Here is a 23824-nt window from a genome sequence, read left to right on the forward strand (position 1 = left end):
CCGCACACACGTCAGCAGCGGCAAACTCGGCGCCTCCAACGGCAAACGGATCGTTCGTGATCTCCGTCGATCATCTGCCAGGGATCAGCGGTCAACCATTTCCACGGCATCGCGAGGAAAAATTTTTGTTAAAGAACCGACGAAAGTCCGAAGTGATCCGTCGTGTGCTTGGTTCGCTATGAGATTACGGGACAAACGGTGAGAGCGACATCCGGCCGCTGTACACGCGAGCCTATCGTCTGTGCCCAATCAACAGTGTTGTTTCGCTAAAAAGGAAGCATTAGGAGGATGCAGACGGCATAGAAGATAGCGATGGATTCTAGGAACGGACGTTCCTAACGGAGAAGCCGAGTGGTTGCGACGTTTGACCGGAATGGCTGACATTTGGGCGCTTGGCTGCTCTGAAACTTAAACTTTGGAAATTTCCCATCGAAGAATTTCGTTATTCGGAGTGAAAAAGTTCAAATCGCATCTCTAAGTAATACACCTGGGTCGTACCAAAGACTATCAAGGGTTCGGAGGCGTTCAATCCGACGATGTGATGAACGTGAATCGAACAGAGCAACAGGAAATATTAATTTGCTGAGAGGTTCGGTGTCAAGCGTCCCTGCGACAATGGCGCACAGTCGAAAATCGAAGCGAAAAAATTGACCGTGAGCTTTCGATAATATCGATGGCTAATTTGAGAGACTTTGTTCTAGTAGATGCCGACCTGTCGAAGGTCGTCGCGTATCATCATGAGTTCCGATGCTTCTTTGAACTGGTGACCCAGAAGAAGTTTCTCGTTTTGCAATGTCGCGTTAGACGAACGAACTGCAGGATCAAGTAGAAAAGACGCTGATGCTGTAACTTCATCGGGAAGTTTGAACTCTGCTCTGGGAGTCCTGTCTGGGTGAAAGTGTTCAGGATTATCGGAGGACCGGAACGTGTTCAGATCACGGAACTCGATTCGATCGGGCTACTACTAAATTTTCACGTATTCTGTAAGTATTTGATCTATTTTCGCTTATAATATAAATGACTAAGTATGATATAAATAGCTCCTTTAAAAATTATCCTCCGATAAATTTTGTTAAGCAGAGTGTTTGATATTGATTCACTTGTAATATAAATCGCTATTCTTCAAAAATTGTCTTCGAAGAAATTTAATTACGTAGAGATCTGGATAGTGGTTGCGAGACATTATGATCTTGGAGTTAGTGATACGTAAATCGCGTATTCAGATTTCGTCAGATTGTACGTACAAAATCAAATAATTTGGTGAGGATTACGATACGGATGACATGGCACAATTAGCCAGATTTTATAAGTGGATGAAACGGAGGAACTTCTTCCCTTCGGGCTGCTATCTAAATGGATTAAAACGCCCGTCGCGCTCGAATATCTTGTCGAGCTAACACGATACAAGTACACGTTCCATCGCAGAATATATTTCCATCAAGGACACGCAAATTGTCACGCCAATAAATTTCAACAAATTGTAATAGAACATCGGTTGAAAAAAACCTACGACGATTTATAAAAGCACGTCTTATCGGCGCCCATTGAAATCAATCAAAGCACCTAACAAATCCATAAAAATCCAAGACACAAAACCGTATCAGCGTCGTTCCCATTGGAGCGATTCCCATCCAGGATAAGCGTCGGATCGACGAAGCGCGGTGGAGATCAAAGACCATTTTCAAAATGCTTTCAACGCGCCCGGTAACATGTATCGTCGAGAGAAAATCACACACGTAAAAGTTTTTTTTCGCTGACGAGATCCTTTTTAAGAAAGAAACCACCCTGTACACTTACCGTGACGCATTAATCGACGAGTGGCCGTACAAGTGGCACTGGAAATTAGCGAACAATTAGCTCGCCCGGTTTATGTTTTCTAAACAAGCGCGGCCGATCGACGGCCCATTATTTCGAAGCATTCGTGCAACGCGGCTATCAAGCCTACCAACTTACGTACCTACCTACCTCTAACGTGTACGCAAGCTTTACCTAAGTGGCTCGGGGTTCGAGCGTGTCCGAAGTATTCGAGCAGTATTCGAGCGTGGTAGTACTTAGGCTTTTCGAGTATCACGGGGCTCGAAAAGAGGAACACATTGGAGGGGCTCGGAGAAGGGGTCTTGTAGTGTTTCGTTGCGCTTAAAAGGAGGGGGTTTTACGGAGAGGGTTTCGCTGCAAGGCAGCTTTGGTGTTGCAGCCTCTTCAAACCTCGTGCAAACACTCGGGGACAGGGCGTTCGCCTGGTACGACGATTAATATCCCAATAAGGCCTCGTTCATAGGGCTCACTCGACCAAGCTGCTTCGTTCTTTATTCATTGTATCGTAGCTCCTCCCGCGGGATAAACTGCCCGATACCAGGGCGGTTCCGTCACTTTCTTTTTTCCTTCGTCAGTTTCCTCAGGCTTTTCTTTTATCCGAGGCATGCTAGACGGTGCCTTTTTCGCGCGTCACATGTGCGTGAACTGATTACTTTTTCTGGTACAGAAAAACTACGTTTATGTAAATTCCATTTATTTGAAAGAAATTTTATCTAGTGCCTGATTAAACGAAATCTTGCTCGTTCAATCTATTCATTCGAGGATGAACTCCTGTTATATGAATTAATTATATGAATTATTTGTCCATCAGCAAGTTCGTATAAACGGAGATCTGCTGTACCTAGAATCGAAATACTTAAAGGCTGATCGCTGATCGGCTGCATCGAATTTTATCGATTGGTTTTTAAAGGATAAAATAATAAATTCTCATAATGAATAAAATAATAATAATTGTTCGAATAGTAAAATTAAGAAATTTTGATAAGTTTGACTTCCGAGTAACTCAATTATCATATAGTCGGGTCAATCTGATGTTATAGAAATGCGTTTGTCCTTTTACTCATTAATATGCTTGAAGATTTTACAGAAAGAGATCGGATTTGTATTCGAATTGATCGCAGTTCCACGACGAAATTACAGGAAGAAAGAAAGGCACAATTTCATTTCGTTGCATCGAATTTGTCGGTGATCGTAACTGGCGCAGCTGACGAGCAAATTTTACAGCGGGCCACACGATTAGCATACCTATCACGCGTGCGGTGTATGTCATTTATTCGCGAGAGGCCACGGCTGAAACGTTGCTATATAGAGATGGTAATTGCAGATCAGACCGCTGAGATGTGGCCACGTATCCCTCCGAATACAGAGATATCGCTTTATTAGTCGATTCTGGTCCCGTTTATGTTCGTGCCCTTATGGTGTTCCGCGTTCGCTGTTTTATTGACAGAGATAAACGAACCTGCTACCGAAAATTTCTCGTTACTCCGACGATGTGTGCTGTTAATTAACAAGTAATGAAAGATTAGAGAAGGGGAAGGCATTCGAGTTTGATGGGGATTATAAACAACAAAATATCGGTCGTAAATTAATCAGAGATTATTGCTCTTCTAATTGACTGCTTTCCAACGTTTCTTTTTCGGCTAATTTTTAACGAATGAGAATTCATATCGAGAGGTAGCGAATAATCAGCTTCAACCGATATTTTCGTCCTGTAAATATTTGAAATAAGAAGCAATGGAGGTAAGACGGGGGAGATGCTCGAATCCGAGGGAGCCCGTGCACTTTCCTCCTCTTTTTCGTTTTATTTCTTTCCCGCTTTGGATGCTGAAGTTTCGGGGCATTATTACGCTACTTGATTTCGCATCGTGCCAGCTGTCTCCGATTATTCACCATAGAAATTTTGGGGGATTCGAGTTCAAAGGGGACCCCGCAGTCCTCCGCTAATATTTGAGGAGGCCCCGTGTAGTCTTGGGTCTTACCGGACGTTAAGCTCTAGTTTCTGTTGTACTCTTCCACATTCTTTGCCTTCTACTCGACGTTACAAATTTGTCGAACATCATCTTCTGTAAATATCAACGCTCTCTCGATATCTTTTCACGTTCTCTTTTTTCCACCTCGTCTCGATTTCATATCAAAAATTTGGTGACAAATAGTCGTCGCGCGACAGCCAAGAAACTTCACTTCGGAATTTTAAAATTCGTTGCGCGCTTGTTAAAGTACCTTCCAAGAGACACCGGCGGAACATTAAAACTTGGGGGAGATCACGCGAGCAGAACTAAGTATTTCAAGTATCCAAACAGGGGTTGAACCGTTCGCGAAGAGACTTTCAAATTTCCTGTCACTTGCCAAAGCACTTTCCATCTTTTGTTTAAATTTCTGCTCGTTGACACCTCCTTCCACGCAAAACGATTATCATCCCTGTACTCTTGACAAATTCAAACAGCCGTTAGTAATTTCCACCAACAAATATGTGTTAAAAAATGTAATTTCCTTGATACGATATCATATGATGCTGAAGGTAATGAACAATCTTCCTTTACCAATCGAAGAACGAACCTTCTTGGTGGAATATTTCACGGATGCGCCAGAGTGTTCCCGTGGCAGGCTCTGTTTTAAACGATCCACGAGCCGAAGACCACCCTTTCCGCCTGTTTTCCTTCCTTCTCTCCCCGTGAACCCGTCTCGCGCCGAGAATCAGCGATAGTTAGCTAGATAGCACTCGCAGCGTTGCAGGGCTTACATCGTGGCGGGTGGATGTCGGTTATACCTGTACACCCTTTCGTGTCTTAGTATGTTGCCTCTGTATTGGACACCGTGCGTGAACACGTACGACGATATCTGTCTCTAGAAGGTATACGTGTAGGTGTACCACAGGTTAGTCACTCGCACGGTACACTCGCACTGTTACGCGTACCGAAACACACGTACATACATGCGAGACGTTATCTACCCTTTCGAATTTTGTGTGGGTATATGCGTGCGTTAGATGTGTGCGGCAGTACGTGTGGCCGCGAGGTCGAGGATGGGGCTAAAGGTGGTTGGTATCTTGTTGGAGGGTGAGAAATACGAGCTGGCCACGAAGCTCTTGCAGAGACCTTGCGTGCACACCGATCGAGCTGCAACGAAGGAAGATAGACAGAGGGTGGAAAGGAAGGGATAGAGCGTGGCTAAGGGTTGCTCCGCCTGTTCGCACCCCCTTCTCGCTGTGCTCTTTAAAAAATTAGCTTCTCGATGCGAGCGGCGGCCGCCACCGCGCTCGCGGATTTTTATCTTGTCGCGTTGCTTTCTTGTTGCTGGCCAGTCACGTAGCGTGACTGCATTTTTTCACTGATAATTTACGCGCGATGAAACAATCGGGGAATCTATAATTGCTCCCGGGGAATCGTTGATCGTGTAATCTCTCGTTCGGAACGCGAGTTGTTTTGTTCAGTTTGAAAGATTAAGTTGCAGAGACTAAAGTTTGCGGCATACAACACCGATAACGATTCCAGGGCAATTTATTAACCGGTTCGAGGGCTCATTGAGGTTTTTAAATTTTTGCGTTTGAATTTAAGGAAAGGACGGAATTTTTATGATTTTTGTAAAATGTGCATTTAATTCGAAGCAAGGAATCGTCGAAGAGCGAAGGAATTGTTCAAGAATAAGATCGCTTGAGCATTTTTCCGGCCATCGTTTTATAATTCGTGCACGTGTAAATACGTCAAAGGGTGCGTATGAACGTGCACAATTGGCACTACGAGACGGGCGCGCACCGTGGGTGCAATAAATCAAGATAAAGTTATGATAAACAAATTAGTCGGCGCTGCCGCCCCTCACCGGTGTTATTGTCTATCGTATATCTACCTACAAATTACCAGCCGTCCCGAACACCTCGGGGTAACTGCTACTCGCAAGTCCTGTGCTCGTCGTGTAGTGGTCACATGTACGGGGGTTGGAGAATATTCAAGGGGTAACTCGAAATTAATGCACCACTTCCTCTCTCGGCGTAACCTCGAATTTCATCGTACCAGTGTGCCCTTTGCTTATTCGATGATCCCAGTCTGAGCTTTCAGTGGAACTCCTTTAAAGGCAAATCCTCTCGATTTCTCCAACGATATTTTCAATCGATTCGTTTCATCGTATTCTATTCGCCAAATCAAGATCGATCTCGTAATTTGTTGAATGTTTTTTTCTATTTTTTTAAATTCCTATGCAGACCACTAAACGCTAACCGGAAAAAGTAACGAATCGTGGAAGCAACGCGTGTGTCGTTCCTCTGTGATTTCGAATGGAATCGTATCCAATCGGAGAATTCTGAAAAACAAAAAGTTCACCGAGATCAATTTAATTCGGTTCTCCGCGTGGCAGGATCGTGTGTATTCAGCGTGCCTTCGAAAAACGAGGATCGGCCACGCGGCCCGTTCGTTCGCTAATCTATGTAAAATTAATCAACCGCTCCATTTACCCGTTTAGCAGAGTCTGCAGCGTCGAATTTCACCAGAACAACGCTCGTGACACCGATCGAGCAATTCTATCAGCTACTCCTCGAAACGATTTTAATTGAACGACGATATTTCGCGGCCTGTTCCATTATCGGCGCGAACATTCGCTGGCAACGAAAGGTGCGACGTATTCAGTCTTTAACACCAGATCAAAGATATCGATTTTCGGCCCAACCCCCGCTGTCCTATCTCGAAACGAACGAAGACATTAATTTGACTCGCTTGCGACGAGTTCGGACTTTATAGTAAATATATACGAGCCGTGGGCAGGTGATGCAACTCTGGCGGATCATCACGGGTCGTTTACTTTAGGTAAAACCTCGTTTCGACTTCCTCGCAGGCGGTATTTTCTTACCATTTCTGTAAAAAGCGTTTCGAAAGCAAAAAAAGAAAGAAAAAGACGGTAGTCGTGAAGAATATTTTGAATTTCACGTCGGCTAGTTTCAGATCGACAGAAAGAGAAAATTGTTGCCGTCCACAAATGGAAACCCGTTGGCCGGAACGCCACACTGTGGCCGAACATTTCCATAAACGCGTTCCAGCGTGTAGAGGAAAGAGATTCGCCGCGTCGAAATGTGTATCTGGACTATTTATCGGCGTGGCAAGAAAAGTTCCTTCGTTCGACTTTGCGCGAAGGTAAGGAGTGGTGTAAAAAGTACTTCACCCGCACGGTCTTCATTTTAATTAGGGAATAAATGCGAGCCATAAAAAAGATGCCACTTGCCCAGGAAAGAAGCTCCGCTATCGCATGATTATCGCGTTAGAAAAAATATATCTGACACGTTCTATAGAGTTAGGATGAGGGCTAAGAGTTATGAGTTCCGTCGTTGAAAATAATTATATATGTACATAGAAGAAACTTTGTTTGTATTTCTTGCTCGATATTTTATTCCATACGCATTATATTATAGCTTGAAAAATTAAAAGACGTGGAGAAGTTTGGGGAGGAATTTAGGTATTAACTAACGTTTAAGGAAAACTGCTTCTTCCTTGTCACTTAATTATAGAGCAGATAAGACGCGAAGCAAGGAGGTATGTTTCCACAAGACACGGGAAAATAATAAATTCCCATGTATAGGTGTTAACGTGATGTTGCATGGAGGGCACCGGAGGAGTGTCCAGTCACGCTATGGAAATTATGACGTATTACACGATTGCCTTTTCAACGTCGCATGCGGCTTGCCCGTGCCGTGACTAATAAGCAGATGTAATGCAATTTAACACGCATCGTATTAACGACTGTTTAAGCCGCTATGTTTTTCGATCGAACTTAACCTTGCTTTCCTTTTAATTCTCTTCATCTTCATCTTTGTTATCGTTTCGTCTTGTCCTTTTATTACTCTTAAACTTTGCTCAGTTACTCTTGAAAATGTTGAAACTTTATTTTGGAATTAAGTTTAGGTTTTAAACTGGAAGCCCTTGCTTTACAGTTTAAGAAGAACTTGGTGGTCGATACATACCATTAGTAGCTAATTACTCGGCTATTCGGATTATCTCGATTACTTTAATTAACCAACCGTTTTGAATGAACTTCACACGAAGGTTCGCGCGACCTATGCATATGCAAGAGGCCTCCATGTCACCAATTTGCTATTTTAATTTTTATGCGCTCCTCCATTAGCCGACGACCTCGTTCACGCGATGTATCTGGCACGCTGATTAAAGTGCATTATCGTGTAAGTATTTTGCGATCCTGCTACGTGGATCTTTTGCGTTACAGGAAACATTCGTTACAATGCAATGCGTTCCTTCGACATTTTCTTTTAAATCATCTATCACGAAACTGCACATATTTAGACATAACTATGGCAGATATGAATATGAAATATAGTTACGATTACTCGCGCTACAATATCTATGAGCGAATGATCTGGTATATAATGGGAAACGCCGAATTCCGGAAGTCGCGAGCGACTCTTTTCTGTCTGTGCCCCTACATTTTTTATTTCTTCCAGTTTCATTTCACCGTAGATTTGTTTAACCATAGAACGTCATTTTTCGGGCTTTTTCTCACTTAAAATTATTTCACCATTGCAAAGAAGAAATTTGTGCTCGAGCAGAAGTAACAGAGGACGGCTAGAATGTAACTGAAGTTTATGGACGCCGGAAGTTCATGCTTATTCACTGAGCACCGAAAGGGCGACCGGGTATAATTTACGTATAAATTAAGCCGAATGAATCAACGGCAGACGATTAATCGCAATGGCTTGCCCGTGATAATAACAATGCCCGGCTTGTTTACGAGCGGTAAACGAATATATTAGCTTTTTCATTATACCGCCACGTGGACGTGGCCGTGTCTATCGTGTCTACAATTTGTTCGCGATACCTGACTTCTCCTGGTACAAACAATCGCCTTTCGCTTTTTCGTTTTTCTGTGTCTATTCTGCGAATACTAACCTACCACTTCCATTTAAGTTAGCCAGGCAAAACGAAAAAGAACAACTACGAACAACACATTGTATCAGACACTTTTTGAGTAACAGTAAATCTAATTGAAAAGCACAAAAACGATAGAATCGAATCTTTTTGTCGAAAATATCATAATTCTCACGATTCATGGTGGTCGAAGGTATGCATGTAAGAAGGGAGGAAAAACTGACAACGGAATATAGAGGGTGGATCGTACGAAGTAAACAGGCCGTGAAATTACCTTTTAAATATTAGATTATGATTAAATGTGTACCTACCTCGAAGGCACTAAATGTTCACCACTGGTCCCCGCCTCCGCAGCCAGTTCATAAAGCTGACGATGGGGATGGTTTATGGTGGATGAGACTCAAACCTCCCTCTCGAGGGCTATATCGCGATATCAATCAGCTCTCGGCATCAGATAAGATTCGCTGCTCAGGAACTGAGTGCTTTTCAAAACGTGGATGAGGTTTTCTTTTTCGTGTCCTCGTGGACTATCAGCTTCGACGGACCAGGATGAATCCACTCTCGTTAAAACGGCAACTGATAATTTTTTTTACTAAGCGATCTCGACATCCGTGTTCATTCGCATCCTCGTATATTATCAGGATATCAAAATCATGTTCGATAAAGTTATGAAAGGGGATTTACATAAATACCAATCGATGAAGAACGCTTGCAAGCGAAGCTTGTTATAATCCTCATCAGGTGCGAGATAACGCGACAATGTCGATTTTGTCTGCGGCTAATTGGTATCGTTAATTCACCGTGCATCATAAACGCTCGCGGTAGCACCTTTGGTAATAAATATTCCGACCTCCCCCGTTAGAATTTAAAGGGCCTTTCACACGTGGACGAAGACCGGGACGCATAGGTGAGCATGATGGGCAGGTGTTTATATCCGGCCGGTGTTGCATGCGTGTGCATACATATGCATACATATGCATAAAAAGAAGGATGCCCAGTGGGCATTCTACGCCCACGCTCTCGCTCGTTCTCCGTCTTTCTGTTCCTCTCTGCCGCCTGTCGAAAACCTTCCGTCGCCATAAGCATATGCATTGCTCACTTAGCAAGATTGATATAACCCGATATATATCTGCTATGCCAGCGATAAACGCGTACGGTTGGACGACGTTTGCCGTGTGTGGGTATACGTGTATGCGCGTGGGTGAGTCAGTGTGTTGAAGCGTGCGTGTGCATCCGCAATTACGCGCAAGACGGAATACAGCGAAGGATAATTAATGCAAACGAGGTCGAGTCGGGGAAATTTCGGTTCGACGAGGCACCCGCTGCGAAGGTGAGAAGTGGAATGCTTCTATGTAGAGGAGAAAAAAAAAGCGAGAAGAAGGAGGAATAGAAAGAGAAAGAAACCTGTACAGAAAATATTTACGGGGCCAGGCACGGGCTCATAATGCTCGCCCTCGAGATAAGGAAATTATTCGCGGACAAGTTGCTACGGGCATGTTAAGGAGACGATATCGATCTGGCCAGACGGTTGCTGCAGAAAAATATCCTTTCGCGTTGTTGCTGCCTGTCAGTTCGGTTTCGTGATTGTCTATCTGAGAGAGTAAAGGCGGCATGTGCATCTGTTAAACGAGTTTTATTCGAGACCCTTGTTGTTTCGAGGGTTCCCGGACTTTTTAACGCTTATTTCGTGAGCCGTATGCGTGAATCAAGGTAAACTGGAGATTTCCCGGTGTTTAAGCAATGGAATTTATTTCGTAGACTTTCTAGAAACGACCTTGCCATTTGTGAGAATGATTAATTTTTTGATAGAGCAGATATCAAGTTCACATATAAATGGTACGAAGAAACTGGCGAAAGATAGAAATACGGTAAATATTCTTTATCTATGAGGTATTTCATGGTGTTTTCTTGGTATTGGCCAACAAGTAGCTTTCACTCGAGTCCCCATGTTAGCGTCCCGTTTAACGGCAACGAGAACTTGGAAGTCTCCGGGGAGAGTTTGCCGACTAAAACCAACCCCTACTGACGATTCGAGGGGCTGCGCCACAATACAAGCAATAACACGTACCGCCCTCTCCCTTCTCTTCTTACAACGTCATCCCCGTCGCCCCGTTGCACGCACCCTCTCTTACCTTAATCGACGAAGGATGATTTGGTCTTAAATAAACTTCTCACCTCCATCGACGTAGACCACATCCCCCTTCCGCGACCCTACCACCCGTTTATCACATAAATCGTCGAGTGGTCACTTTGATTATGGGCTCACCAACCCCGTCTTTTTCTTTATTCGCTTCCTCTTCCTCGTCCTTACAAATTTCGGATTGAATTCGATTACAGAGCAAAGACCGCTCGATTCTCGAGGGCTTTGCCTGATTTCTCACAACCGACGTCGTTGATTTAATCTTTGGCTTAATTGTTACAAATGTCAGAAATCACTACAATCGAAAGTTCTTTCGTCTAAAACGGTTAAGAATTAACATATGATTTTTCTAAATTACAAAATGTCTTAGCTATGGTCTCTTTTTACTCATTTCTTTGATATTACCTAGACTTCAAAAATGAACCTATGACTAAAACATGGCTGATCTCTTCAATTGATGAACCTCTTATCCTGTTCAGTTGATGAATCCTCTCTCTAATCAACAAATCTCGAGCCATCGAGTTGGAAAGCCGATTTCGAAAAGCGAGGCTGCAAAATTAATCTGACAAAGGTAGTTCCTACGAGAGATGAAATTAGAGCGATCTCGAATTCCGTGTGCACACCTTTGCGGCCAGGCGTAGTCAAGACGGAGCGTAAAGACGAACAAAGGATCGATCGAAAGACGAGCGTTTCGGTACGAGGCGAGACGGTATTATTCATCAGCAGGCGGAAACCCTTGGAAGGTAATAGACCGACATCCGGCCACGTGTCTTTACTACGATGGACCAATGAGATTCAAGACACGGAGGAAAGAGACGAATCTCGTGACCGATCGAGCCGAAGGTCCAGACGAAGCGTCGGCACGCGCCAGAGCCATGGAATTATTCAAATGGAATTCACGAGCCAAGCCAGCTGCTTCGAGCTCGATCAAAATTGGGGGAGTGGGTCGTACGAACGACACTTTTTGTGTGTCGTACGGCTGTTTCTCCGTCCTCGTTCATCCCGTTTTCATCCTCCGTCGTTCGTTGTACTATACAGAGTAGATTTATCGTTGAAAGGGAATCAGGGATTTTACCCTTTCACTGGTAGATTATTTTATCCGAAATTAGAAGATGTAAGAAAAGTTTCTTGAAGTTTATACAAACTAAGATTTTCACGAACATAAATAAAGAAATGATTTCTATGCACAGATTAAAAACAACGAGTAGCTGCTGTAATTTAGATATTTCATACGTTTCTTACGTGCATTTTGTACATTTTCATACCTTCAGATTCTCCGTAAATGCATAAACCTCTGTGCTTTACTTATAAGAAAGAAGTGCAAACGAATCAACTCAGACGGAGTCTCGATTGCTTTTCGACCACGCATGGCAAGCACTTTTCATTTCGACGTTGAAGCGAGACCTGTCTTCTCCCTCCCAGATCCTTGAGAAGCGAAGAAAAGCCAAGGATCGTTTCGCGAGTAAATATAACAGACCGTTCAATGCTGTGTGTCTTTTCCAATTTTTCTGAGTAAACCATTTCCGCAAGGGTCTCTCCCTTATCGTTTTCCTTGGTGTTTGAACGTTGGGTGAACGAAAGGAGAAAGCTGAGAGAGAACGTGAAAGAGGCGGGTGAGGTCAGAAAGCGAATTGCGACATTTAATACGTAATATTCCATATAATCTTGTATGAAAAGCTTCGCGTCATGGTTCGCGTTAGGATAAAGACGGGAGAAAGAGAGAGACAGACAGACAGACAGGAAGAGAGGAAGAGGGTGATTTCTCGAGGGTGGCCAAGAGACGGTTAAAGGCATTGAGCCGTCCAAGCCACTCGCGAGAACTCCGAACTCTCTGCTCCTGCGTTCTCCGCTAAAAACCCCCGGGGGTTGGGGGTGGCAGATGGCAGCCGTCGGACTAGTTCTTTCCAACACTTTAACCCGTCAGAATCGGTAGACACTTAACCCCTAGAAGGGGATACGTGCGATCAACGATCGTAACAGGACGTCTTTCACACATCCTTCTCTTGATGTCTAAAATTTGTTAACGAATTTAATGAGTTCATGATTCATATATACGGCTTCGTATATTGTTATTTAATATTTTTAAATAGTTAAAGTGCTAGTAAAAGATTGGAAAAATTTGCTCATTGAACAAGGCTCGAAACCTTAACGCTTTAAATACAGCTATCCTGAATAGACGATGAAATTAGATTTGTCATTTTGTAACGTTTAAAGGGAAATGTTTACAAAAATGTAGCCGTGCTTAAAGGGTTGAACAGTCTTTTTATCTGAACTTCAATTCTGAACGCTATGGTATAATAATAATATCGATGAATTTCTGATAGATTAAAGTTGTACATAATCCGCGAGAGCACTCGATCAACTTGAAAATGATGGGAGAAGTTCATAATTTCGTGGACGGAGAAGGACGATGATAGAATGGAGGGACGAGTGATTGAGACACGCCGTAAGACAGGTTGAATCGAAGCTACTCCAATCGTGGAAGGTCTCAGTAATCGATTCGAGTAGCAAGGAAGTGCGGTTTCGAGGGGCTTCGAATGGCGGTTCGCCCGACTAGGAGTGTGTTGTTGGCGGATTTGACGTGCTTATCAATGGATCACAGATGTAATAGGCTGCACGCACCCCAAATCGACCACATAACTGATATCTGATAAGGAACCAATAGCCGTGACGGGATTTGCGTGTGACTATTCATGCCTTAGTTCCCTTCGCTCGACTTGTTTGCTCGTTCGTGCCGTAGGAAATTTATTTCGCGATTTCGAGAAACACGGCATAGGACGGTAAACTTCGACTCGATCGTACGCTATCCTGGAAAAGTAGGAGAGACGTGCCACGGTGTTTCGTCTCGACTCTATCCTCGTATTAAATTCACGGTTTTGTCGATGGCCCTGGAACGACGACGTCCTCGAGCAATTCCTCGCGTCGTGAAAATGGCACATTGCGAATTTATTCTTCGATAACCAAATATTTCAGTCGGTCCTTTGCTAAATTATTTCAAATAACCTTCACCTTTACCGTGATTCATTATGTGAATATTTCACCGGTGGTTTCATGTTAAGAACATTTATAAATGATCGAAGAGCAGAAATTTCAAAAATTGCCTTTTCTAATGGCAATGGCAAATAAATTTCGAAACGATAGTCATTAGCTATATTAAAATAAAAGGAGGAAGGATTAAGAAAAGTTAGAAGAGATTTGAAAAGGTTAGTCGAAGCGTTTGGCGTTTGGGAAGGAGGCGTGTTCTGTCATCTGGCATTCCGTTTCTTTCAAAGGAAAATACGATACCGCGGAGGCTGATCATTTTAAAGGTGGGCTATAGACTCGTCATCCGGCCGGGCACGCGCCACTCAAGGATACTCCCTCATTCACCATCCGATGATTCTTCAAGACGTGGATAAGTATATCGTACGAGGCAAATGGCACGCAAGACTTCCGGTGCCACCCCTATCCATCCTTGCAGTACCCCCCCGCTGGTGTCGAATTTGGTCCATTCTTCCTTCGAAAATCGTGATCGTGATTCAATAGCGTGAGCGGAAGCGGCGGAAGGGCGCTCGAAGACGTACGCCACCGTTTGTGTGTACGCAGCGTGCCTTACGAAAAACCTCTTTTGTAATGTACATTGTCTAGGGAAGTGGGAGGAGACGGCTGGGAATATGAATGGAGAAACAGAGCTTTATAAGACTCGTAAACTCGACCACGATAAGGAATTGATTCGTTTTCCGAGGCCTCTACTATATATTAATTAATGGGATCCAAATATATGAAATTTTATATAATTTTTAGTAGTAGGTACTTCGATATAATTAGAAAAATTTGGTACGACGGGAATAAAGCGTATAATCTGATAAAGAACGAAAATACTTTTTGTGTACGTAGGTAGCTTCTTTTATATATTTTATTTTAGACGTTGTAAAATTATTAAAGTGTAATTATTCAAAGTATTATTTAAGAGCAAATTTTTCAAGACGCCAGAAGATTCTTTATGGCGCGATAAGCCATAATTTTGTATTTTTACATCACGTGAAAGATTTGGTCCTACGTATGTTTTGCTTGAAAAGATTCCTGAAAAGTCACTGTACGTTTACAGCCCGCAGGATGCCGAACGATCATAGACTCAAGCGAGTCGATAATAATTTGATTTCTCCCATTGCGAGAGTGAACGATTCCCATCGCAGCCGTGGAGTTTCTCGACAAAACGAGCGCAACGCAAACAGGCCGTCTGTGGGGTGACTGAATAGGCCGCGAAGTGACAATGGCGGTACCAATTGTTTTCCTGACTTTTATCCCACTTATTATTCCGTGAGACTATTATGATCGTCGTTGGCGATCGTCATTATGTTTGACGAAGGCCGACAATCTCAAGTTACGGGGCCATTGTCAGCGGGGTGCAGCAACGACGCCGAAAATGCAAAATGAACGCGCACAGACGGTGAATCGAGGCGCCCGCTGTGGCGATCGTGAACTCACGTAGCCAAACGGCACGTGTACACTTTTATACTTAATGGACGGCCTCCTGCGTGCTTGTTTTTCTATAAATCAATAGCCTCGAAACTATTAAGATCGAACAATTATGTTAATAAATTAATTGCACTCTTTCCAATTCTCGTAATTCTTGTAAACGTAATTTCGACGATAGTGAATCGTTGTTTTTGACAAAGAATATTGCCAAAGTCAATAAATGGCAAAATTTATACAGAAATATATTTTCTTTAGTTTAAATAAAATGTCTAAAAACCGTTGAGAGCCAACGAGGATACTAGGACTGAACTCAAGGGCAGAAACGAGAAGGACGAATCGGTGATAACGAGGTGTTCCAACCGGGAGTTGAAACGCCACGAGGCGAGGGGTAATAAACCCCCGTAGACTGCGCAGCTGTGAACCCCCCGCCAACCATGCTCGACTCGACGATACGTCGAACTATGTGAATTCGAGATGCATCGAGCCCAGTGGGATTCGTTGCCATTTTGGAAAGCCGCTCGTATTCATACAGCCACGCACGTGGGCGCCAATTTTTTTTCGACCCTTGTACGCTTGCTCATACGCAGGGCTCTCTGGAATCACTTCGTTTTCGTTTGAAACAATGCGCCTTTGTTGAGCGCTCAGTTTTCCTACTGAAATTTTGTCTCCGCCAAGCTGTTTTTCTGTAAACGACGATGTTCCTCCGAATCTGAGAAATTCAAAACATCTCAATATTTCCATTAATCTCCACGCATGTTACCAAAATTGTACTCGAAGTTTGACTCGCGAATTTAGAACGATCAGATAGTCGCGTTGCACGGAAGGTAATTTTCAGGCATTATCGGGATGTGTCGTTGGGAAACACACGGTGCAACGTTGTTCGACGGATAGAATTAAACTTGGTGGAACGGCCGCAAAGTTCCTTAAAATTAAGCCATTCCCCCGTACACGATTCGAGAGCAGTCGAGGAGCAAAGTAAACGGCGCACAACTGAGCGACTTAATTCAGAATATACCGGCGGAATATAACACCGGGGTACCCACTGCTTTCCGATTCGTGCGAGGCGACTCGCAATTTATTCCTCTTCGCCTCTCTTCGCCTCTGCCACCACCACTCTCCAATTAACTTTGAATCACCCTCTCCGCGAATTCTCTCCTCATAACGCGAAACTTCGAAATCAGGAGTCATGGTGCGTTTAAATTCCCCGGGAAAAAAGAACGCACGAGATCGTTTTCATTTCACCCTCGTTTCTACTTACAACTGCAATTCAAATTCCGGCCGGTTTACCACCCTCGCGACCGAACACAAAATTTTGTTTCATCTTTTATTGTCTGCTCTCTCTTCTATTATGTATCTAGTCATGGAGATACTGATACCCAAGATACTGTTCTCTTTCATATTAAATATTTTTAAGTAGAAAAAAAGGAAAAAAGTAGTACATTTTTTGTCGAGAAATTCGAACCCCTTACAAAGTTTCTAAGCCTACTAATTTTGGAATCGGCTTACGCGGCGTACGTTGAATGTACGGGACAGAAAGGGCGGGTTTGTGGCCGAGTTATGGGACAGAGGATAAGCAAGTGGGTGTGTATTGTGCCTCCTGTCATCCTCAGTCGAGCTTTCGTTACCCCAAATGCTAATTATATGTCAACTGTTCACGCGCCATATCATGGAAGACCGGGTGTCACGGATGGAACAATAAGGGTGGCTCGAGCTAATGGTCCTCTTCCACACCAAAGACGTCTCCCGGACCTTGAGACGTTCTAATAAAAATTACACAGTGTTTCCGCAGTTTTGCGCGCGAGAACTGCGTCGTTTCATTCACATCTGATGTAAAGAACCAGCTTTTAGTTTGAAAGAAAACGTGTTTCTAATCGGCTTATTCTTGTCACATCCCGTGTTTCCTTTTTTCTCTGTCAAAGTGATAGGTGATAGTGTGTGACATATTTTTACGCTATCATCCATGGTTAAGCAGCGATTGTAATAAAGTTAAGCGACAAAATTCGTTCGGTTCATTTCCTTATCGCCACTTAAGGGAAAAGAGCGATAGGCGTGTGACCTCATGAGCGGGTATTATTCGCAGAAGGACTTGCTGATTGATGCACTCTGTACACGCAAAACTCCCATCCGCCCACTTTTACCCCTTCCGATTTGGAATGTTCATATTGGGGAGTCTCGCTGTTTCGAATCATCCCTGCTTACCGTTTTGAGGTTAACTGATTTTATCTTGATAAACGTGTCGATCTACTTTCACGATGTCACATTACAATTTCACACATTTTATTGATGTTTCTTGCGTCGAACGTTGAATCAAAGGGTAGTTGGTTGCGAACTGAAGTGATTATCGTCGTGGCGGAGACAACGAAGAAGCAAGTTGAATAAGAAAATGAAAGGTTGATCGTCGGAGCGTAGGAGAGGAGATAATTAATGGGTCGACAACGGGGCGGGTAAATTTGCAAAGCCATTTCAAGTTTCTTCGAGCTCCTTCAACTTTCTTCGAGTTCCAGCGATTCGCTCGTCGTCGTTTGATAGTTTACTGTAGGTGATTGAATTCTTCGGACGATTTGTAATCGCATCGGTAAACTTTGTACATTTAACGCCAACCTCACCTGACGGGGGTGTTCCCGTGTTCATCGAGTGGCTCACGAAAGCCGGGTATCGTTTCAGCCCTTCTATCGACCACGCGAACGTCCTTCGCGCGTTCCGAACATTCGCTGGTACTCGCAACTTCGACAAGCGTATAAACGACCCTCGAAAAATTCCCATCGACCTCACGTCATTGTAAAAACATTTAGAAGGTATTTAACAGATGGTCAGATGATAGAGAATAAAAAGGAAAACGATTTGCGCGATATATTGGTGTACAAGATCGATGAATATTGGATGCACACGAATGAATGAAAAATTAACAAATTTCACGCAGATCGATTCCAATGGAGCAAGAAGGAAGCAAAATGGTCCAAGAGTAGGGTCGGCCATGCTTCAGTCGATATTGAAGTAAATTGGTAGAATTGTCGGCTGCCGCAAGGAGCAACACTGATTACCTCGGCCGCTCGTTAAGTACTGTAACAATACTAACCCCCACCACATCCCATACGACTCTCCCCTCTCGTGTCACTTTTCCGAGGGTGATAGATCCGTTGGCCAATCCTGTCGCCTCCATCCCCACCGTTTACCCTGCATTTTACGTCTTTTTCTCACCCCGGCTCGACTGCGACGGGTTACAAAACGGCAAGTGACGATAAGCCAGAATGAGAAGGAGAATACATCGAATGGTTGTCTCTGCCTCTCTAGAGCACCGTGGACAAGGAAGAAGTCGGCGTGACACGTTCAGTGTAGGAGAAAAAGAGAGAGCGTGCATTTGAATGGTAAAAGCGAGGACATGGTGTAAAGAAGACGCAAAAGAAGAAGAACGCGTAGAAGAAGAGAGCAAGAAAGAAAGTAACGCAAAGGGTGAGAAGGGGAATGAAAAAGACAAGCGAAGTAAAGAAGAAAAAAGATACAAAGAATAGACGGTATAGTAACTTGTTCATTAAGACGGAAAAAGTTAGAGACTGTGAGAAAGACGTTCGAAAGAAACTACATAGGAAGGAGAGAGAACAGGGGGGTGGAAATCGAAGTTAGCATGGAAGAAGGAGGGTACGAGTCGTAACTTGCATTTGGAAGCGCTCGCAGGCACATAATCATATCCTTTGTCATTTAAGTCGACAGTTGCTCGGCTCCATGGCGATGAAGTCGACGTCTACGGTTTTCTATAGGTCATAGGGGCGTTTCGGGGGTGCGCGAGGAGATCGTTTCCCTTCTCGAGTCTCGCTTCTCACACCGGTCTTGCTTTTCCACTCCTTGTTCCCCGGTTATTAGGGCTGCCTTTCGCTGTGGGACAATCGAAAGGTACCAGCTAATGGGCGGAGCTTTTGGGCAGGACCACTGCGTCATATTCCACCCTATCGACGGGAGTTCGGTATTTCCACCGTTTCTGGAAGCATGCATTTTTCATCGTGGTTAAGCATCACGTTTGCTTTCTCTCTGATATCGAACATTTTACCGTACTCTCTGAAATTTTCTCGTTCTACCACACTTATTAACTTTACATTTTTCAAATTAATTTTTTGTCGCGTAAGATTCATTGGTATTTTTTGGGTTTCAATCGTTTTTTGAAGATAATCGTAAAGTTCGATGAGACAGAAGCGAGTGTATTACGAAGCCACCAGCCAGCAGTCCTATCCAATTCTAACCGTCATTCCAAGTCCAAACATAACGCTATTCTACGGAGCAAACATTTCTACTTTTCGACGTGCAAACCTTCCGTGATACCTCGGGGAAGCTTGCTCTTCAACTGTGCTGACCATTTCGCGACTCATTCAGCCCCGCCATTCATTCCCCGTATCCATGTTGCACATGCTTAATGGCTACCTGTATATTCATGCTGTTTTATGCGCGAATCAACATTCAAATTGCGTATGCATATGTGATTATATCGAACGATAGCGTTGCCTATACACTTAACGATTTATCATTTTTTTAATAACCAGGCTTCCTTTTGATGCTGTTTGGAAATTCATTCGAAGCAATGAAAAAGAAGAATGAAAGTAAACGACGTTTAGCAGCGTTTAACTCGGAGACGAAGTGCGAAACACAGCATTCCCTTGTCGCCGTTCGACGTTTGTCAACCCTCATCGTTCAATGCGGAACGTACTTTTTTTATGTCAACACGAGGGCCAATTGAGTGGATATAATAACGGTACCACATGTTTCATTCGGATTCGCCGACATGTGGGTTCCGTTCCGCTAGTTCTCTCCGTGTACGTGCACTAAAACACTAACAGACTTCTGCGAAGGGAGGATCGTAGCGACCACGTAACGACAGTCCTCGGAGTCATCAAATTGATCGCCATGATTTGGCTACTCCCCCATTATACGACTGCTAAAGCCTCGTGTACACTACGTTTCGTCCCGGCAATTGCATCAGTCGATTCGGTTACGATGGATTTTTAAACATCGTTCTTTCTTCCTCCTTCCATTCCTACTTCTGGCCACCCACTCGGATTCTTAAAGTCGTAAAATTAGAAGCCGTCGAATTTGTCGTATCCTCGTTATAAAAAATTATCGATGATTTTGAAATTAGAGAAAAAATATAATCGTCTCAAAGAATCTGTTTGCTTTGCGTAACGATACATAATGTTGAAAACCCATTTTTGAAACAAAAATTTCAGGATTTAGATTTATCCGTACCACAAACGCCACAAATTAGCGTTATCGACCCGTAAATGGATCTTTAGGTATAGGGGTGGGTTCGTCACCGTTATCAACCGTAAAAACAAATCCAATACTACCTATCCATGGAAAAATTAACTGATCCCGGCACGTTTTCATTTCAGGTCTCTATCATGCAACCGTTCTCAACCGGCAGTACAATGGCGACCGAAACACCGACCAGTCTTCCGCCAGAGAGGGTTACTTCACCCGCGCCCTGCAAAAACTTGACCTTCTCCATCGCTAAAATCATGGAACCTGACAAACGTCTTACCGAGCAGAGCAATAATCAACAAACGACACCGCCGCAACCTCCACCGCCTAGCATTCCTTCGTTAACTTATTCCGCGCATTTGGAATCGGCCTTCAAGAAATACGTGCCAACGTTGAGGCATCAGAATCTCTTGCAACCCTATTCTCTTCTCTATTATCATCCGAATTCGTTGTTGAGTGCCTTCCCAGCACCACCACCCACTACACCCACCGTTCCGCAGAATTCACCACCACCAACCACCATTCAAAAAGCTTTCTCGAAAATGAGCCTAACAGCGATTTCAGCCGAGAGCCAACGCGAGAAGAAGAGTCCCGGACCACGGAACAACGAACTTAACACGACGAACAAACAGAAAACGTTCACCTGTCCCGAATGTGGGAAGGTGTTCAACGCGCATTATAATCTGACCAGACACATGCCAGTTCACACGGGAGCTCGACCGTTCGTCTGCAAGATCTGTGGCAAGGGCTTTCGCCAGGCGAGCACCCTGTGCAGGCACAAGATCATCCACACAGCGGAGAAGCCGCACAAATGTCCGACATGCGGCAAAGCTTTTAACCGAAGCTCGACACTGAACACCCACAGACGCATCCACGCCAATTACAAGCCGTTCGTCTGCGAGTACTGCGGCAAGGGGTTCCATCAAAAGGGGAACTACAAGAATCACAAGTTGACGCACAGTGGCGAAAAGGCCTATAAGTGCAACATCTGCAACAAGGCGTTCCATCAGATCTACAATCTGACCTTTCACATGCATACTCACAACGATAAGAAGCCATTTTCTTGCAAGATCTGCGGCAAAGGATTCTGTAGGAATTTCGATTTGAAAAAACACATGAGAAAATTACACGATACCGGATCACCTGTATTAAATAGCCTAGGTACTTCATCGCAAAGTCACAATCAACAGTCTGGTTACGCGTCGGTACAACACGGAGCCGGTGGCCATTCGTTCGTCAATCCTTTCTTGCTACCACCGCCTGGTACTACGAGTTATCTCAGCAAAATGTTGTGACAAGGCGACGGTATTAATTACCCGAGGAAGACACAGTGTCCTTTGATCCTCGGAGCACCCTGTTACACGGGGGACATCGGCCAGTTGACGCAACCCTCGAAATGAAGAGACCTCCATGAGGAAGATGTTGATGATTAAAACACACATATAGAGGGTGAAACTGGAAATAGACGAATACAAATCGTCAGGTTCTCACGATGAAATTAAGTTGTTTCCAATACGGAGGCTAAGAAGAGATTAACCAAAGACGCGGCAGAGACTTCGACAAATGGGGAACGTGTACGTACGTGTTACTGCATCCTTTCGAGACAACCAACTACCTCATCTACAGCATCCAAATTGTAGGAGATTATTTCTGTTTTATCTTAAGGCTAGTCTCAGGTGTTTTTCGTCAGGAAACGAAATCATTTCCAACAATTTCTTTCGGATATCTCGTTTAGAAACTGTTTTTTAACCAGACAGAACTTCAGCACCGAAATAAATACATCTGTATTGAAAATTCTCTCGATTACGATTGCCAAGCGAATTATCAAGCGATTGAGAATGATTCACAAAACCGTAATAGATAGAAAAATCGTTTTAAAATTCTTCTAAGTTAAGTAAGCATAGAAAAAAGTCTTTTGGGAAGAAGAGCTGGCGAACAACGATATAGGTGCGTTCATTTAGAAAAATTTCCCCGGTACGGAAGTAGAGATATTCTTAACTTGGAGAATCGGAATCGGACAACGCGACGGCGAGTGTAAAAATGCCGGGCAAACAGTACGAATAATCGAATTAGACGATTCGTCGCGAACAATTCTGCCAGGACAATGATATTTTAACCGAACGAGCAGTTGCCAGCTGCAAAACACGGATTGAATATGTCGGAGAACGCAAATAATCGGTCGTATAGAGCGAAATAAACAACACTGGGAGGTAAATCAACAGATAGACAGAGGAATCAGGGATATATAAACGTGTATTGGCACGAACGTTATATTGGACAGCGGGTCCCCCATGACATCGGATTAATCGTCGCATGAAAGCTCAATCGGTGGTATCCTGTGAGAGATGATTACTTATTTATGTAAATATTTGTAAATATTTGTACCTGTGACAGAGAGTGATTTCGTTACAGCGCCGTTAATGTCGGCGCGCAGGGATTATTATCGACGATAGAAAGAGAAGAAAGAAAACGAGCGATATGGAAAAGTCGTAACGGCTGTGTGTATCGTCGTGACGATTCAATCGAAACGAGAAAATGAGAAGAAGAAAATTTTGCCCGAATCGAGGCGCGTCTTTTCATTTCTCTTCTCTCGCGCGGAAGTTAGCTTTAGGAGCTTTCCTGCGGAAATAAGCGTAGAGCAACGTACAAACACGTTGGACGCATTATCTTTATCTATACTTAGGCGAAATGTATAAATCGGTGTGATAGTAGCTTTTAAGTGACGCGTAGCGAGAACGTGCAGAAAACGTTGACCATTAATTAATATCCGTTGTAAAATAACGCTTAGGTACGTTCGCGATCGATTGTTGGCCATCGAGTTACACGCGGTTGTTTTTAAGAGCTTTTGCAATAGAGAAAACGAAGGGAACAGTCGCTCGCTGTTCTCTGTTTTCGTGCGTGTATTTCATTTTCATTATGCATTTTTATTTATCTCTTATGATTTTTAAAATCGTACTATTTCAGTTTCTCTTTGTCTTTTAGTTTGCAGAAGATTTTATTGGGAATTAAACGCACTCTCTACTGGCTTATCTTAATTTCTTCAATTACTATTGTTCCTTTTTATTTTTTTTGGAACGGAGTTTAATATATTCGAACGCAATTGAAACAGATTCCTCCAGGGAGAACTTAATCGATTCGTATTTCATGTTTCTACCGTACGAACTAGATAAGCAGCCATTAACGACGAGGCGAATTAATTAAGCATGATTAACGGTGAAAATACAAAAACGTTATATATGTAGATAATCGGTAGAGTAGATGAAAATGCATATGTATGTGTCCCCTATTGTAAATATGAATCGATCCA

General features: G+C 43.5%; 1 protein-coding gene across 1 annotated transcript; it reads left to right on the forward strand.

Annotated features, from left to right (window-relative positions):
* On the forward strand, positions 1-23824 carry LOC122574428 (fez family zinc finger protein 2-like). The gene is made up of 2 exons (XM_043742036.1): positions 1-983; positions 20649-23824. Exon 2 carries the CDS (start codon positions 20658-20660, stop codon positions 21810-21812), a length of 1155 nt encoding a protein of 384 aa, XP_043597971.1. The 5' UTR covers positions 1-983; positions 20649-20657; the 3' UTR covers positions 21813-23824.

This window comes from Bombus pyrosoma, linkage group LG13, assembly GCF_014825855.1.
Source record: "Bombus pyrosoma isolate SC7728 linkage group LG13, ASM1482585v1, whole genome shotgun sequence".
Classification (NCBI taxonomy): Eukaryota; Metazoa; Arthropoda; class Insecta; order Hymenoptera; family Apidae; genus Bombus; species Bombus pyrosoma.